Here is an 18333-nt window from a genome sequence, read left to right as displayed (position 1 = left end):
ACTGCAGCAGCGACCTTCTCACCCGCTGCTGTCAGGGTCCCTTCCCTCCACCCAAGCCCGAAACTGGGGTGCGGAGGCGGGCGCCCAGGCTGCTCATCTACACTTACTGCGATAAAATAACAAGAGTCAACGTCAGAAACATAGCTACAGCAGTTCTGACCAAGGTTACTCTGTTTTGTTAATGAACTTTCCTAGAGGGAAGGAAACAAACAGCATTTAAGCCAAAGCAAAACATATTCCCAGCTGGGACGTAAAGCACAGGTGAGCTGTTCCAGCCAGGCACTGATCCCGCACCACCGGACACCCAGGCACTTCTCACATATTTCACATGACTTCGTCACATTAAATCCAATTTATTTTGATCTTTCCAGTCTGGCAAGGCAGTTCCCAGCCAACTGTTCACTACTCTTCACACCACTGTAGAGGAAAACCTTCTTACAATGCAGCTGTACGAACAGAGCCTACCACTGGCTTTTAACACATTAAACTACCTGGTATTTCAACAAAATATTATATTTAATGGCAGCATGAACTACATATGCGCACAGTACAGCTGTCCAAAGAACCAACTGAAGCAGTATGAACCATGGTAATTTGTGCTGCAAGAGCTAAACCCAGCACTTCTCTGGCTTCCGAAGAACTCTTAACTTTGGCATCTCAGGCTTGGTTACCACACTCATCACCAAGAAAACTGTTAAAAACCAACCAGGCGCATGTGAACATTTAGAATTCTATGATCTAAAAATACAGCAGTATACAGGACTCGGGATGGGGGAAGGAATGGGTGAAACTTCCAGAAATACTTAAAGTGCCTTAAGTGCAAGTGTAATTTATAAAAAAAAATAAAAAATTAGGCTAGCCATTTAGCAGAAGCACCTCTGGCTGCACACTGGTCAGGAATACAGCTAGCCTGAAAACTGCAGCATTTTATCTGCAAGAGTAAGTCCATGGCACAATCCCAGCAGGAAAAAATACCGTATTACGTATTTGTCAGGTTTTTACTAGTTATGAGTGGTTCTCTTTCACGCGCTTGTCACACTACAGAGCAGGGTCCTACGACCCAAGCCCTTCTCGCTCCAGCGCTCCAAGCGCTTTGTATCCCCTTCTGCAGCCTCATTTGTGGCAGCGTTTCTCAAATTCGTCCATACCACACGAGGCTGAACAGATTGCTTATTCATTGAATACACTCTGGAATAAAACAGAAGTCATTTATATATATAAAAAAAAATATTTTATTTTTAGAAATTGTATGTTCCTGGCTCCTCTTCACTGCATTCGGACTTCTTCTGCAAGTGCAAAGCACACAGTTAGCAGGAACATTAAAGAGGGCAGCAGAAATCACAGATGATGACACGGAAAGGGAACCAGTGCGTCACAACAGGCCGAATGTTCCCTAGGATCCTAAGTTCTCACATCAGACTTGCGATTAAATAAGACAGCATCCACATTTTCATCTACTTTGTAAATGTCAAAGATTTGAAATGGCTTTGTGTTTTATTACCCAAAAAGACAAGAGCGGCAGTGACAAATCACACACGATTCAACAGGAGTTCACCAATTGAGTCTCACTGGCTTCACGTCTTACAGGTTCAGTTGTGGTGTATCTAAGCTGCTACTTACCCATCGTTCCTGAGTTAAGGTACTCTGCATGTTGCTCCTCACACAAGATTTTAAATATCTGAAGTTCCCCCTTGTAGTTTAAGTGGTAAATTAGAGGGAAAATTTCATTAATTCCAGCTCTGCAAGTTAGTTTATTTCCCTGAATCGCTACCCACTTGTGCTCTTGCATGTGCTAATTCATCTTCCAGGTTATTTTGACAGTTCAATGTTCATTAAAATATTTCAGAAAAGTAGCTTTTTAACAACTTTTAGTTAGATTAACATTTGAGAAGCAGCTGCTCTGTTGTTCCCCTTTTTCCTTACTGACAGTCACCCACCCCATTCACACCCCTTTCAGTGGAGCCCGAATGTAGAAATGGTTATGTCTTGTTTCACCACCTATAGCATTCAGAGGACAGAGTTTATTTGATGCTGCAGGGCTGAAAAGCCTCCAACAATGGTTATATCTTGGCTCTACAAAAGAAAGATTCAGAAATTTTGTATCGAGGGCAAATTTCAGGCAGGAACTCCATAATACCTGACAGGGTGATAGGCTACTGAGCTCTTACAGCATCACAAGGCCATCAACTACTTACTTGTTCGCTTGTTATCTTGGTCCCTCCACATGTCAGCAGGCATCGCGCTGGATGTGCTCATGCTCGGCTCCTGAACTGGAAAAACATTCAGAAGTTATACTCACAGTGATTTTGAAAGCTTTTGTACAAACCCACATCTAGAAAGGTATTTTTAACCACTGCTGTCAAGGTATGAAGCCCAAGTCTAGTGCTTAACCCCGCAGCCTGACAGCAGGTACTAAGTTCTACTCTACACATTTCACGTATTCACTCGTACTGATTTCTCAACATTCACCAATTCAAAGTTAGTTACTGGACAGCAAGTGTCCAGAAGCCTTTCTTTTTTCACCCATTCAGAACAAGACCAGAAGTTATGCTTACTTCCCATGGATGAGCACTCCGGTTTCACTCAGCTTTCATCTTCACCTAAAGGATAACAACTGAAGTTATTATAGTAATACAGAGAAAATTCTGACCATTTCAAAACTAACTTAAAAATAAGGTTTTAAGATACATGGACTGATTAGTTATGAGGGGGAATTTACAAATTATTCCAAAATATTAAGTGGAAGAATAAGGGGCAGAAATAGGCTAGCCTAAACACTTGTAAAGAGATGAAGGAATATGCAGGTAGTTGACTGAAGAACTGCACCTTGTCTGAGCACAAACCGTAAATCACCAGTCTGAGTACAATGAAGTTTGATTGCAGCCAGAGGTATACTATCCCTTATGTGAAGGCATTAACAATTTTGTCAAGCTACTTCAACTATTTTACCCTAGTTTGTCTCCTGTAGTAACGCCCTCTTTCTTCCCCTTCGTGAAGGAGTGCAATGTCCCTGACTCCTAGCAACCCTCAGGTTCAATAGTCCTAGAAGTGCTTCAAACAGCCGAAGGAAGACACTAGAGGTTAGCATCGTCAGTCTACTGCTTTTATTCTCGGCAACAGATTCTTCCCTTCTGAAGACCCACCCTTTTGCTGTATAGCTAAGTTGAGGGCAAACTGCAAGGGTCAGCAGCTAGGGATGTAGTGGTACCAGGTTCCGTGCACACCTCTAGTTGGGAGGCAAATCACACCATGGTCACAATGTGATCTGACCAGGCAGGGCGAAGTTCAAGTTTAGCCTCAAACCCACCACCTGGGTTTTATCATGGCCCTCAGGAGCAGAAGTATAGTATGCACGTTTTGTTTTCTATGCCATAGCAACAAACACCATGCATAAGGGATACTATATCTTTGTGCATCCTTTTAACACTCCAGATTCACTTATAGCCACACTCCTCCCAGCCCTCCCCAGTTAGCTCTTCAGTACTGGTGTTCAGAAGCAACATTTATAGAGATGGGGTATTCACAGACCACTGCGGGATTGCACAGCCAAGTCCTAACGTGTCAATCATTATCTAGCAGCAATGACAGAGGTGGGAGAAGGCCAATCCTCCCTTTTTTTCCTTTTCCAGTAAGCAGCTATTTAAGAGCCCCACTAGCTGGTATGGAGAGAAAAAAAAAATCTGAAGCTCATTAGCTGATTCCAAACTTGCTAGTAGTGGAAGAAGCCAAGTAATTACCCAAAACAGCATACTTTTTATGCATCCTTTCCAACATGCTTAGCCTCATTTAACAGAATGGAACAAAACACTGGCCTTCCTGATCGTGTCACTGCAGCTGGCAATGATTAACAGAGACATGCAACCCCATTACTGCTCAAGTCCTAAAACTACTCACAGGCCTCAGTGTTTAGCTATGGGGAAAACTGCAAGCAAATCAACACTTTGTATGCTTAATGTTACAGTAAAGCCCCCATACACGCTATGCTGTGCTCTCTCCTGACAGCACCAGTATCTGGATCTGAGGGCCTAGCAGGTACGCATATGTATTCTGACACCACACTTCTGAGCATCTGATCAGCTTTTGAGAAAAAGTGTATTTCACACACAGATAAAACCAAGATGAAACACAATGCAAGCACTTTAATGTCATTTCTTGTACCCACTTGTTACAGACTGACTTAGAGCAGACATGACTATTTGCTTTTAAGTTAGCTACCACACCGAGTTTCATTACTGCAGACAGTCAGAGCTGGTATGAGACCCATGGTTCAGTCACAAATTGCTTGCTCCAAGAATGGCAAAAACCTGCTAGTTCAAGTACGTAGAACAAGGCAGATGTGCCAATAACCCCTCCACGACATTCCTGCAGGTCAAGTCAAGTATCCAGAGCACACTGGAAAAACTAGTTAGATCTGAGCACTGGTTTAAAGATTAATAATTCAGTTTTGCTACACGACAGTACGCATACTGCCATCAGTTTTGCTCCTGAATTTTAGTCACAGGTAGGAGTAAGCCATTACGAAAAGCCAAACTGACTTTGTGACAAGTGGTGTCACTGCTTGACTAGCTAGAGTTCGGCTACACTCACTGTGGTGTAACCAAAGACCTGTTGTTATGATCTTAAGGTGCAGCTGCTACTTCAGGCTTTCAATGGAACATGAAAAGATAGCTACAGCAGAGGGCAAGGCTGTCCAGCAGATCCCCTGTTCACCAGCAAGAGTCTTGCCTGGAAGGTAACACAGAAGGGTCCAAATGTGACAATAATACCAGAAACAAGTATGCAAAGCAGAACTTTGCAGAACAAGTGGGAAAACACGTTACAACACCTCTGAAATAAACTGAACATCAGACAAGAGCTAGATCATGTGCTGAAACGAGGGACTTTGAAATTCAGGTTCAAGAGCTATGCAAAAGAGCTGGAGATCAGCATGTCTGGATGTCTGGAAATGTAAGCATGTTACTCCTGAAACACTACATTCAGTATTTCTAGTAATGAAGAGTTTAGAATTACATCCCCAAGACTGATGAAAAATGAAATTGAGCATTGCACTACCAAGATGACTCTACGAGGCAGAAATACAGAATCTCACCACTGTCAATTAAAGGCAGAGGAATGTATTATGCTTGTCAATCAAAGATTAAAATAAAGACAACATTGAAATGTCCAATAAGCTCTATGAAACTACTCACGGGGATATTCATTCAAGCACTCATTTGTATGTCCTCAAAAATATTCCACATCAGTCTCAAAGCTGACTGTATTAGCAAGCTTTAAGTGACTATCACGTAGTGCACACAAGGCTAGAGCAGTGATTACTAACGCATTTCCTACCGAGCCAAGACTCTACAAAGGGATGCGCTGCAGATTGGCCATTTTGTCACTACAGAAAGTTTAAACAGTCCTCTTCTAGGCACTGATAGCACCTAGTTGACTAGTTAAGTGAGTGTTAAGATCACATTCCCTCTTCCCCACAGAGCTCATTCTAAGAATATCTTCGTTACATCAGAACTAAGAAAAATCCACACAAGCCGAGTCATATGCACAAAGGAATCGGGTCTGAAAATACTTATCTAAGAATCACAGTAAAGTTGCTTATTGACTCTGAACAAGACAAAGCTTAAAACCGAAAACCACGCAGCTTTGATGCAAGCTTAACATACAGGTATGAAGAGTGCTGCACTGTAATTCCACAGTCAGAAGTGTGATGTCAGAATACCCACAGTATAAGATTACATAGAAAGTCACCAAGTTATATTATATTGCTTGTTACCTACCTGTACGCAGTCGGCAATGAGAATCTTGGAGCAAGCAGGAATACTACATCCGGGTCCTAATGTCCATTGCCATTTGTGGTACTACGTTCCTCACAGTTATGAACTGCAGAAATGCTGGCTAAGTGCAGTTATGTAGCAGGCCACTAGTTTTAAATGTAAATTGCAGTCTCAAACTCCAGCAAAAACCTGCTGCCACAGTAAATGGTTGCCAAGGAGAAGCCAAGAATTTTTCTACCACAAAAATACCACAAAATCTCAAAAGCAGTTTCAGTTTCTCATCAGCTGTATAAATGATTAGTGTAATGTGTCTACACCAGAAGATAAGATTATTCTGTATTCATTTCTGAGAAAGCGTGAAGATATATGTATAACGATACCAGTTTCTACATGCTGCAGTTTTTAGAGATCTAGGTGTCAAAATGGGCTCAATTTTGATAAAGCAAGCTAAATTGCAACAGCCAATGTCCTCCAAGTCCAGTACAAAAATATGTTATGTGAGCCAGACCATCCAAAAACAGGTCTGACCAACGAAGCACTTTTCTAAATGGTTTTAAAGATTCAATTATGAAAATCTGATTTTATGAAAAAAGTCCAAAACCTCATAGGAACAGATCAAAGGAACTTAACTTTCTCGCCTCCCACATTTAACAACTTTATCAATTTTAAAGTTGACATGTTTGCCAGCTTTTAAGACACCACCTTTAAAAGGTCTTGAAAAGAAGTTGGCTAGTTAATTGTATGCCTGTTTAATACATGCAACTCAAAGCAGAACTTGTTTTAGAAATTCTGCTTATGCAGCTACAACAAAGCTAGATTTAACCAAGCTTTCAGATGTTTTGAAAACTGCCAAATCTTTCAATATATTTACTAATCGTGGTTTTGCAACTCAGCTATTTTTAATACCTAGCAACGGTAGCTTACGTACAAAACAGGGGTACCAAAAGACAACCTCTGTAACGTACAAGGACATCAGCATCCTTCACTCTTCCAAGTTACAGAACTACAAAAGAACATACTTTAGGATATGCACCAGCATCTCTTTAATAAAGAATGACATGTAATCTGAAAAATAAACTGAAAAAATTAATTTAATGTTTATGTTCAGAATTCCCCATCTCAGACACCTTCACCTTTTGCGGGTGTCCCACGAACACCCTCCAGAAAAACATATGCATTATTTATTACTACTTCAATAAAGCAAATTCCATCGGTACTGCTGATTTTTAAACTAAGTATCCAATACAAGTACTCCCAAATACTTGGTCCGCAGTTTAGGAACTGCCAATTCGGAATTTCCTGAATAGCAATTCATTGTTGTAGCATGTTATCAACCCCCAAACTTTTCTGGGAAAATAAGAAGCGTTCACCAAACAAGCTGAGTCGCTATTTAGTGCACTTAGTATTCCAAGTCAGTGTTACCTGGTATCAGCATTTCACAACATGCTATTTTTTCATTTAAGGAGTAACAGCACTTACAGTGAGTACTTCAAGAGGGATCATCTGCACTCCGAAATACTGCAATCTGACACTAAAGTTTTAACCGCAGAGAAAATTTAACATAGAATTTAGAATTAGCCAATGCTTAGCACAAGGAATGGAAAGATCTTTGGAAGATTAAAGCTACTCACAGAATGCTCGGTAGTTGGGGAATTGTGTGAAGGTACAGCCAAGCTAAGTTTACCTACTTTGTGCCAAGCAGGTTGATGTATCCTGCATTAACACCAAGCTATTTTACACTGGGAAGCCACGTTCCCAGCTTACCTGGTACAATGTAGTAATAAGCAAAGCAACTACCTTATCAATGAGTCCAGAATGCTGTGAAATTCTTCTGGGGCTTAATAAAATGAACAGCAAGCTAACGAATTCATCAGATCTTCTACAAAAGAACCTTAAAGGGAGTTTATTTGTACTGTGTAGTATTTACTATTAAACTCCAGATTCAGATACTACTTTTGATGCATTATCTCCAAACATCAATAATAAAAGAGCGATAACCATCATGCAAGCAAGCTAATTTCTGTATTTTACATACAGGTTTTTAGGATTTGCCCACCAGCTACATGATTTGAGAATAGTTCCTGCAGTCCCCATAATACAAGTAATTGTATTCTGAACTATGCAAATTAGTCCACTCCATTAGCATGAGGACATAAGCGAGTTAACCTTAATCACTTAAGTAACACTTCTGGTCTTTTTGCCAAGCAATTTCAGGCAAGTATACAATACGGAGCAAGGCCAGATCCTGTAATCTCAGACAGCGTAAGAGCATATAAATATCACATTAACAATCCTTTAGTTAGGAAGTCAGCCAATACAAGTCATTCTATGAATTTATTTTAAAATAACCATTGCTAGTCTTCTGCTTAAAGTCTTTAAAAGATTCCAAGCAGTAACTGCCAAGGTGGTAAGTGCTACCATCCCACCACCCATTATCCATAGCTAAAATAGGATATTCATTACATACTGCACTGCTTGCAGTGTAGCTTTAATTATTGTATCTTACAGCACTTGCAAGATTTCCATTTGCTTCCTTATTGCAGCACAATTAATGCTCAAAAAACCTGCACCTACTGCAAAGTTAGGCTACTATTTGACCCAATCGTAAGCTAGAGGCATTACGGGAAGAGATCTCACTCTTCGCTACAGTTCCACACCCTGGTCTAGTTTGACCTCTACTCAAGACTCTTGGTTTACTGCGGAAGGTGTGGTATTTAGCCTCACATGTTTAACCACGAATGGCAAGAAGAGTTACTACATTTAGTTTTCTATTTATTTGAAGCACAGTAAAAAAAAGTTGGTACACTTTGGGAATTCAGTGGCACAAGGTACACTGCCATCAAATTAGGGACGTTATACATCAAAAAAACAGCTAAATTTGTTTTGAAACACTGCATTACATAATTAAATTGTACTCGCCCAAACAGACCACTTACAAATATTAGGTCAGTAAGTTTCTAACATCCATAAAAACGTAGCTTTCTTACTAAAATGCAAGAATTAAAAAGTTGGTGTCTAAACAAGACAGACAAAAACAAACTGGAATGAAACTACAGGTCACATCTAAAATCGGGGCTTTTTGTTTGGGCCTTCATATTCTTCTCTCCCTCTACCATATCCTGTTGGTGTTCCAGGCCCCATTCCTCTAGGACCCTGGCCACCCACGGGCCCCGCACCTCCCTGCCCAAAGCGTTCAGGACGCTATTGGAACAGAATTAACAGTTCATTATATGTAGTTGATGTCCATGTGTGTTAAGTATATATTTTTAGAAGGTTCCGCAGTCAAGGTTCGTCGATACAATCACCATTGAGCCGATCCACAGGTACCGGGAACATAGAAAGGAAAAAAGGGTAATTTAAAAATTAGTTTATTGTAATACATGCCTTGAGGTATGTTCCCACTTGATGCATTCTCATACATCTGTTACAAAGAACAGATCCTCCCTGCAGTGCTAGAAATGTAAGCATTAGTGCAGATGTGAATTAACAACTTTTCCAAATGAGCTCTAGCAATTTTCAACCAAGTTAATGCAAATAGCTTGCAAACTTCTCACCTTTAGTGCAGTAAAAGCTTAGATTACATCACTGTCATTTCCAAATAAGCCTAGCCAGAGAACGAATCTTCAGTTCACTGAAGTATGAGCTGACATTCATAAAATGTCATTGTAAACAGAATGCCTACTCACCAGTTAATAGCATGTGCTGCAATAGAGACCATGTGCTTTTCAAGATGGGGTTAAGACTACGGTCTGCTGACTAAACTGCAGAGGCCTTAGGCAGTAACCAAAACTGATTGTGAGCACTACTGGATTGCAAGAAGAAAAAAAAAATGTGAAAAAAGCTAATGACCAGTGATTTACCTAACCAACGCAATTGCTCCATCAAAAGACTTGCATTTGTTAAATCCCACATACTCCGGAACTGCTGCTGTATCATATGCAAAACGTGTTCAAAGAACTACAATTTATTCAGTGTTTCCAGTTAGAACTATGCACAAAGGGTTGTGTGCATCCAGTCAATAGCTCCCTTCCCACCCCACCTTCACCACAAGCTCTTGGAAAATTCACAACTTCACAGCATTGAAAGGTTTCACACCAAGACGTAAAAACTAAATTACCCTGCAATAAAGCAGAGACTTCAGGTATTTTTACTAGTACCTCTAGTTGCATGTACTTCATTCTGTTACTGTATCAGTAGGTGTGATCAGCATTCAGTCTACAGAACTGACAAATTATAAAGTCAAAGATAGCTTTAAACTTTCATTTCAAGCAAGTTTTCCACTACCGAGTAACAGAACAATGGTGGGTTGTTTGTTACAAAAGGTATCTGCAACTGAAAATTCACACTTCAAGTTCTTGACTTCTGAAAGTTAGTTTCAATCCTTCCAAGAAAGGAATTTCAGAAAGATTATCTAGGTTCTTTCTGCCCAATTCATGGCAGCTTAAGCTTATCTCCAGTTCTGTTCAAAAGATAGCAGCCCAGTAACTGTGACAGCACTGCGTGGCAGAGATCCCCATCCTAAGAAACTCAAGGCAGTTAAACCATCTTACTGTCACCTTTTGACCATATCACGTTTTCAAGTATTACACAAGTTCAGCATGCACCTGTACCATGATTTTCAGGAGAAAAATGTACACAGCATTCACCACAGACTGCCTAACTGTTCACGGGAAACTTAGGAACTGCTTAAATATCAGTAGATTATATAGATACATTAAGGCCACCGGCACTGTCTACTGAATCAATGATGCTCTGCAAAGTTGTCATTCCAAAGATATGGTTCCCCCAAAAAATGGAAGACATCTGACAAGCTACTATGGTAGCTCACCACATTAAGCCAGAGGCCTAAACCCACCCAAAAATCATTTACTTCAGCTTGTGCTACAGAGCGTACACCCTTTCAGGAGGGTGAAAGCACACTAATATTGCCACCTAAACCAACATAATTTCCATCCTACCCATTAAGCATTTCTTTCATCTACACCCATATTGCTTCAGTGTGATAACACCAAGCAGGCTCAAAGCCCATTCACACATATGGTGTGCCAAAAATAGTACAGTTTGGAAACATACCTCGGAACATGAGATATGCCGTAGCTTTAACAAACTCTACCTATATAGTCATGCCCAACACAGGGAAACAAGAACGGGCTAGCATTCCTCTGTGAGATAGGAACCACAAAATGGCTACAGTCAAGGATCGCTGGAATATGCCTAAAGCTAAAAAACAGCATTTCTGCTCTTCTATGGCAAACATCAGCATACAGAATAAGTGATATGCTGTTTACCATTAAGTTAATCTGCTGCTTAAGTAGACATGAGCGCAGATTTTTGAATTAACAGCATACCCATACCAACATGCATCAATCCTAACTAGGCTTGGAAGGGCCAAAATAAATGCAATATTACACATTGGAAAGGAGAACAAAAATCTCTCTTGTCCATAAACACAGAATGTCAAATTACAGAAAAACTACTACATATGTACTTTAATTATGAAATTTGTCAGATTCTCTAGAATTTATAAAAAAATCCTTCCAAGCCTAACAGTGACGCAGAATTTCCAAAGTCCAATAAAGTCAGAGTTAATTGCAAATATGCTTAACAGCACATTTGAATTTACTTACAAACAACTTCCGACTGTGTAAGCTACCATAATGGTTAAGAACTAACCTAGTACTACATACTGCCACACTAGTCTTCGTATTAAATACCTGACAAGAAAGTCAGCAGTTAACAGTGAAATTTACACAGCCATCGGAACACTGGTAGAGAACTCAATTCCCAACCACAACATTTCCCTTGTGCTAAACTAAAGCCACCACAGGATACATTACCATGTCACTTCCCATCATAGAACCACTCATGGCTGCTTGGCCAACTCCTGGATTAGCTTCATAACCTATGCCGCCACCACCTCCGAGAGGTGGGAATTTCTGGGCTGCAGAAGCATAAGGATCTAAGAAAGAGAAATATATAATCATATTCTGACAATTTCTAAGTTAACCACAGAGAGTAATTATTTAAAAACTCTTTACCTCCCATGTTCATTGTGGTGGCACCACCCATTCTCATGTCTCTCTCCCTCTGCATAGAAGAAACAAGTTTTAGCATGGATAATCAACTACTGAAATCCATACCTTTCAGGAGACAAAGCACATGTACAGCCAACTACTACCATCTCACCCACACAAAGACATCGCATTATCTAACCTAAAGGAAGCAAAACACATCAATCTTGAAAATACATCAAAAAGTTTCCTGAACATGGTAATGTATCCAAAAAATATCACGATTGCACTTACTGGATCCATGTAACCCATTCTACTATAATTCTCTTCCCTCTGTCTTCTCATTTGTTCTTCCATCTCCCGCTGACGTATCATCATTTCCTCTTCCCGCCTGCGACGCTCCTCCTCCTGCCTGATCATCCCAAAGCAGACTGTTAAACCCCAGGAGCGTACATTGTTCAACACATCTCATCAACATCACTTGCACAATCAATTTAAAAGGCACTGAATGATTACACTTAAGCAAAACCAGATACTCTATGATGCTCAAATACTCAAGGAAAAACTTACACTGCAGTTCAATTTCTCATACACAAAGTGAAGCAGCAATGGTGTTTCTTGAAAAATAAAAACTTTCATATATAAGTCATTTAAAAAAAAAACACGAACACAAACATAACATTAAAAAATCCCATGAAAGCCAAACCAACCTCAGTTGAATTTCCTTGCGTTTCTGCATTTCTTGATTATGGAGTTCTTCCATACGTCTCAGTTCTTCCTGACGCCTCATAAGATCTGCAGAAATGAAGCCTGTCAGCAGCTATTTCACAAACTCATGTCAGATTTAAACTCAGATTTGAATTAGATCAACCTCGTCTGCATTATGGCAGACAGCTACCTTCTGAGCATCACTATTCTTAACAAGACTTCATTGAAATAAAAATTGAAAAACTACCAGTTGCTCTTCTTTAAGACCGAAATTCTCAAGTTAGCAGTAGGAAACATGAATTTATTCATTACACAGCCATACATTTAAGCTAGCATTTAAAGCAAAAAGATGATATAGAATTCGGAGCCAATTACCTTGACGCAAGAGGTTTGCCTGATGCTCGTGATAAGCATCTTCCATCTCGCTTTCAAGTTTGTCCTTGGCATCTTTCATGTTTTTTGCCACTTGCTCTCTCTGCTGTTTTTCCATTTCATCTAAAGACTTCCACCTCTGGGAATATTCAAATTCAAAACTGCCAGGCTGAGCAAAACGGGGCGGAGTCTCTCTTTCCCTGCGGAAAGGAAGATGCTCATTCAGACTGGGCAAACCTGGAAACTGAAGGTCAGTAAAAGATGACCAAGCAGAACACCAGAATTATCAGGGAACATCAAGGGAGCCCTGAAAATACCACCTCACAACCATGTGACAGGAAACTTGCTGTGACAGAATGCTGATAGCAGTACAGCATTTTACACGCTTGAACAGCAGCGTTTAATACAAATGAATTCTACAACTACCGTAGCAAATATGGAGAGACTCCTGCACTATCACATCCAAGCAAATCTTCCCACTTACAGTTATACTGCATGTTTATCTTGTTCTTAACTTCTTCCTTAGACATGCCACTGCTGGCAACTGCCAAGTGCAAAATCCTCAAACAAGACAGGCCTTTGCCCGAGTAGGTACAGCTGCTCAAAACAACAGCATATGGAGAGATGGATTTTTTTTCAGTGCCGACTTAACACGCAAAGCACTGTGTGTTAAAGGCAAGTAACAATCTTCATTTTAACTTAAAGAGTTTTCAAAATGCCCAAGGGCCAGCAGTTTATTTTGTCATATAAAGAAATCTGAGTCTAAGATTCAGTAACTAATGGAACAAAACTAGGAAAGTTCAAAAGCTTTCCATACGTTAGCAATGTAAATTATTTCAACATTTTGGGAACACTATACTGATCTACGCTGCTTTCAAAGACACTGCCTCTAAACTGTTTATAGTTTTTGATCAAAGCGAGTAATTTTGAACACTTTTTCATACGAACCAGACTGACTGGATCCCCCCCCTGCACTCCCTTTTGTGATCTGGGAAAATACAACGTTTGTGGAACTAACAGGTTTAACATGCAGATCCTAACCTAAAACTGCTACTTAGGAAAAGACTCTTATCTACTCTTACATGCCCAGTGGTCAGCTTGGCAAGGCAAATCCACAGGCAACTAGTTTTTATTAATCATGGAATGAGTTAAAATTTTACTTGATTGATCATTTCATACCATAAACATCAGTTCGTAAATTCCCTACGGGATCATCAACATGAGACACACCTTAAGTGAGATGACAGTTCTCAACAACAGGATGAGCAAACAGTTGAAGTCTGATTTTCAAGAGTTTCTACATATACCAAAAACATCTGTTACTGGGCTGCTATTTAGGCTTTACTGTTTCTTTGTGATAAAATATATAAAATTGCTTGTGTAATGCTTAATGAATATACTAAACAAGTATTTTACATTACCTAAAAACAAACTACTACCAAAAAAAACAAGAACTGAAAGTACTACTCAACATTCAAAGCCTGTTTCTGAAAGATTACTCCATCTCCTTCAGAGTCTAGGACAATGCTACTTACATCATCTACATACGCTTTAGACCAAAAGATAGTGCCTACTTTTGATACATCGGGTTCTTCTGAGCAAGCTTTTCTGGAAGACCATCTTCATCATCCAGTTGTTCCAATGGTTCCACAATAACTGGCCTAGGAGTGCTGAACAAAAAAAAATACTCATTTTACTTTCCCATAAGACTCTCCACTCCGAAAAACTACAAGGCGACAATTTTATTCAGGTTAAAGCTAAAAATCCTAAGCAGCAAAATACTTACGTTGTCAACAAAAACACTCCTTCAGTACACCGTTCAAATGCTTTTCTTGCAGCTGGCTTTGATGCAAATTCAACAATGCCTTTTCCTGTTGATCTACCTCGATCATCTACAATCACAACAGCTCTTTCCACTGGACCAAACTGGGAAAAAGCTTCCTCCAGCAACTCGTTGGACACATAGGGCGAAAGATTACGCACTGAAAGAGCAGCAGCATGTGTGGCAAACCGAACACGAAGCTGGCGACCCCTCATGGGGGTATCATCCAGTTCTGCCTTCGCAATTTCTGCAAGAGCTCTAGATTCCTGAGGAAAGTTTAAGATCCAGTTTTAGAAAACCAAGTTGTAAATTACTATTTCGTGAGAATTAAACGGATGGACGTACAGTACGAAAGCCTACCAATTTAATGAATCCAAAGCCTTTCCCCTTGTTGATAAAAACCTCTCCTGGCTCCCCATATTTGGCGAACAGTCTTTTAAAGTCTTCGTCTGTTATATCAGCAGGCAAATTCCCAACAAACAAGCGGCAACGCTGAGTATAGGTCTTCTCCCCGGGTCGCCTCAGGAGAGAGAGGTTTGCTTTAAATCCCTACAAAGAAGCAGACCAGTTCGAGCCATCACTGCCTGCAGCCCCGCCGCCTTCTCCCGCCGGGAAGCCCGGATCACCTCCAGGGCACGGCAAGCGAATACAAACCCCTGCTGCCACAGAGCCCTCCGGCTGCAGTCGGGAGCTGCCTAGGCACCTAGGGAACACGCACGTTAAGCTCCGGCGGCCCCGGGGGCCGGCTGCGAGCCCCGCCGCCGCCGCCCCTCCCTCTCCCGGGCCCCCCGCGCTCCTCCCCTCAAGATGGCGGCGAGGGCGCGCGGAGCCGCCGTGCCCGGCCGCAGCCGCCGCCATCTTGTGGCTCCGGGAGGGGGAGGGCGGCCATGACTCACCTCGTCCGAGAGCTTCTCCCCGCCGCCGCCGCCGCCCGAGCCCTGCTGCGAGGAGAGGCTCTGCTGTCCCTGGTGCTGCTGCCCGCGGCCCCGCGGCTCTCCGCCCGGCCCGCCGCGGTGCCCCGGCCCGCCCTTGTGCGGCCCGCCGGGCCCCTGCTGGGGGCCGCCCGGTCCCTTAGGCCCACCGCCGGGCGACTGTCCTTGTCCTTTCTTAGGGCCGCCAGCTGGGGTAGGGCTGGGGCTCGGCTTGGGTTGCGGCTGCCCGCCCGGGCCGGAGGGAGCCGAGGAAGGCGCCGACACGGGGGGCTGCTGCTGCGGCGGCTGCCCCGCGGGCAGCGCGGACGGCGGAGGCGCTCCCGGGCCGGCCTGGCTGCCGGCAGGCCCCGCCGTGGTGGCGGCGGCTGAAGAGGACGAAGAAGGCGGAGCAGAGGTCGACGCGGGCGGCTTCGGAGGCTCGGGCTTCGGGCCTCCGCCCGGCGGGCCGCCCGGGCCCTGCGGGCCGCCCCCCATGGGGCCGCGGTTCTGGCCCATGCCCATGCCAGGCGGCGGAGAGCGGAAATCGTGGTTGGGGCCGCCGCGGCCACCACCGCCGCCGCGCCGGTGGAAGCCGCCTCCACCGCCGCCACGGCTACGGAACCGATCCCGCGACATGGTGGTGGTGGTGGTGGTGGAGGGAGGAGGAGGAGGAGAGGTGTCCGGCCGCGACTGCTGCTCCTCAGAGCCCGCTGCTCAAAATGGCGGCGAGCTGAAGGGCCTCGCAGCCGCCTTTGTCCGCCCCTAATATAGTTTCCCCGCCCCCGGAAACCACCCCTCCTCCCCGCTAGCTAACCACCGGCCGCGGCAGCGGTGACCGATAGCTGGAACCACCAATGGCATGTCCCTATTCCGCTAACTCTTTGATCTCATTGGTAAAGAGCCTGCCCTCTGTCGATTGGCTCATTTGACCGCCGACGTTAGCACGGCATGATCCGTTAACCTCCTGTGTACTGATTGGGCAGTTTGATCGGCGGGAGGCGAAGTCACGAACGAAGCCCGGCCTGCGATTGGCTGCCTGGGGTGTCAGTCAGTCGGCAGCCCGCCGGCCCGGCAGAGCGGCAGCCGCGGGCTCTGCAGGCCGCGGCCCCCGGCCCGGCGGCTCCGGGGGCCACCAGCTATCGGGAGGCCGCTCGCCCGCAGAGGGAACAGAGCCACGGGGCCTTGTGGCACCTCCGGCTGAGCAGCCACAGGATTCAGCTGGAAAAACTTCAAATAAATGTATTTTCAAATAAATACAGTTGGCTACTTTTAGCGCGGTCAGTGGCCTTCGCTTATACTTTGAAAGCAAATTTGATATAAAAGAATTCCTATTTATTCATTCAAGGATGGTAGTGTAAACCCAGCTCCAACGTAGGAGGTCGCTTTCAGGCCGTTTCGCCTGAAAAGCTGGACAGACAAGAACCAAAAATGAACTCAGCTGGGAACTTTGCGATCTCCCTGTAAAGGCAGGATGCAGCTCTGCGCTCAGTCCCCTTCGCTGGCGGGAAAGTGGGTGTCAATTCCTTAAAATTCAGAACAATGTCAGTAGAAAAATAAAGCAGCTGTAAAAATTCACAGCAGTTATGGTGACTATATTCCATGTTCTAACAGAAAACGGGCCGAAAGTACTTTCCGTCTATTTAATGTCACCGGTTTCAGCAGCGTTGCACTGGAGGCACGCTAACGTTAGAACAACATGACATTTTTATGCTTTCACCTCACGCGGGTTTCAATCCATCGCGCTCCCAAGCTCCCACTGATGTTTCACATTCAGTTTCAGGTCTGAAGAGCCAAACCCCATGTGAAACCCAAGCAAAAGCCACGTGTTTGCTGTATTTGCACAGAAACTGTAACTGTTGTATTGCTGTGATAAAATATTATCAATCAATCTCATAAATATTTGTGAAGCCCTGGGCAGTCAAAGGCTGACTTCATTCTTAATGAAATGTATTTCCTTGTGGCTTTATATTTTTAAAATAAAAATCTGCTATAGATCGATCTTTTCCCCAAATCAGTATCGCACCGGCTGTATGACTTCGACCAATTCCAAGTGCAGCAGAATGGAAGCTCCAAGGTTTTTTAAAATGGATTCTCTCCGAGATGTCAGCCCCTCTCTGCGAGCAGTAAATGTTTCCACCACGAGGTGTCTCAGAGGTTAAAGCACTGGAAGAAGAAATTTGGGACTGGCTCTTACTGCACACAACTGGCATTGCCTCGCTGTCACACCTGGTGATGTCTGTTCAGGAAATGACAAAAAATCAGGAGTATAAACGGGTTGTTTTCGCCTTTGTTGTGTGCTAAGTGTAAGTGAACTGTTTTTTAGGGAGCTACTAATTTTTAGCATCCTTTGAAAGAAATAAAGAGTATAATTCTGCTCCCAGTCCTGCAAAAATCTGTACAACTTATCCAAAGTCCGCAAAGTAGCTTTGAATTTCCATGTTATCTAGTAGAGTTCAGGATACGATTACATGTTTTGTAACTGCAATATGAGTATTTATCCTGGGCTTGAAATCAAAGAAACATCAATGTCGCTATGAGGACTTGAAATAAAAATGACCTCTGGCAACAATCGCCTATTTTGTAAATATTCACACTAGGCAGCTTGCTCATTTCATACAAAAACAAACACTGAGGAAGAAAGCTTGAGATGTTCTCCCCAGTATGTTCCACTGTAAATAAACGTTGTGTCTGAGACTGGAAACTCTTTATGACAACTGCGATAACATTTGAAGCGGCTT

The 18333-nt window shown here is 43.0% G+C and overlaps 1 protein-coding gene across 3 annotated transcripts; it reads right to left on the bottom strand.

Annotated features, from left to right (window-relative positions):
• Nucleotides 1–1208: 1208 nt before the first annotated feature.
• On the bottom strand, nt 1209–16367 carry SFPQ (splicing factor proline and glutamine rich). Of its 3 annotated transcripts, XR_014230106.1 has the most exons (12): nt 15581–16367; nt 15045–15233; nt 14649–14950; nt 14437–14532; nt 12866–13062; nt 12493–12577; nt 12077–12194; nt 11810–11858; nt 11609–11730; nt 2556–2600; nt 2196–2270; nt 1209–1286 (listed from the first exon to the last, which is right to left on the bottom strand). XR_014230106.1 is itself a non-coding variant. In XM_082329509.1 (11 exons), exons 1-10 carry the CDS (start codon nt 16229–16231, stop codon nt 2580–2582), a joined length of 1830 nt encoding a protein of 609 aa, XP_082185635.1. In that variant the 5' UTR covers nt 16232–16367; the 3' UTR covers nt 1220–2270; nt 2556–2579. The 3 variants fall into 3 exon arrangements, 2 of the variants coding, with proteins under 2 accessions (XP_082185635.1, XP_082185634.1); XM_082329509.1 differs by having other exon boundaries at nt 1220–2270; XM_082329508.1 differs by lacking the exons at nt 1209–1286; nt 2196–2270; nt 2556–2600 and adding an exon at nt 7659–8972.
• Between the last annotated feature and the right edge of the window lie 1966 nt (nt 16368–18333).

This window comes from Platalea leucorodia (genome assembly GCF_965183815.1).
Source record: "Platalea leucorodia genome assembly, chromosome: 18".
In the NCBI taxonomy this organism is placed as follows: Eukaryota; Metazoa; Chordata; class Aves; order Pelecaniformes; family Threskiornithidae; genus Platalea; species Platalea leucorodia.
This window is presented reverse-complemented; position numbering and strand designations above follow the sequence as displayed.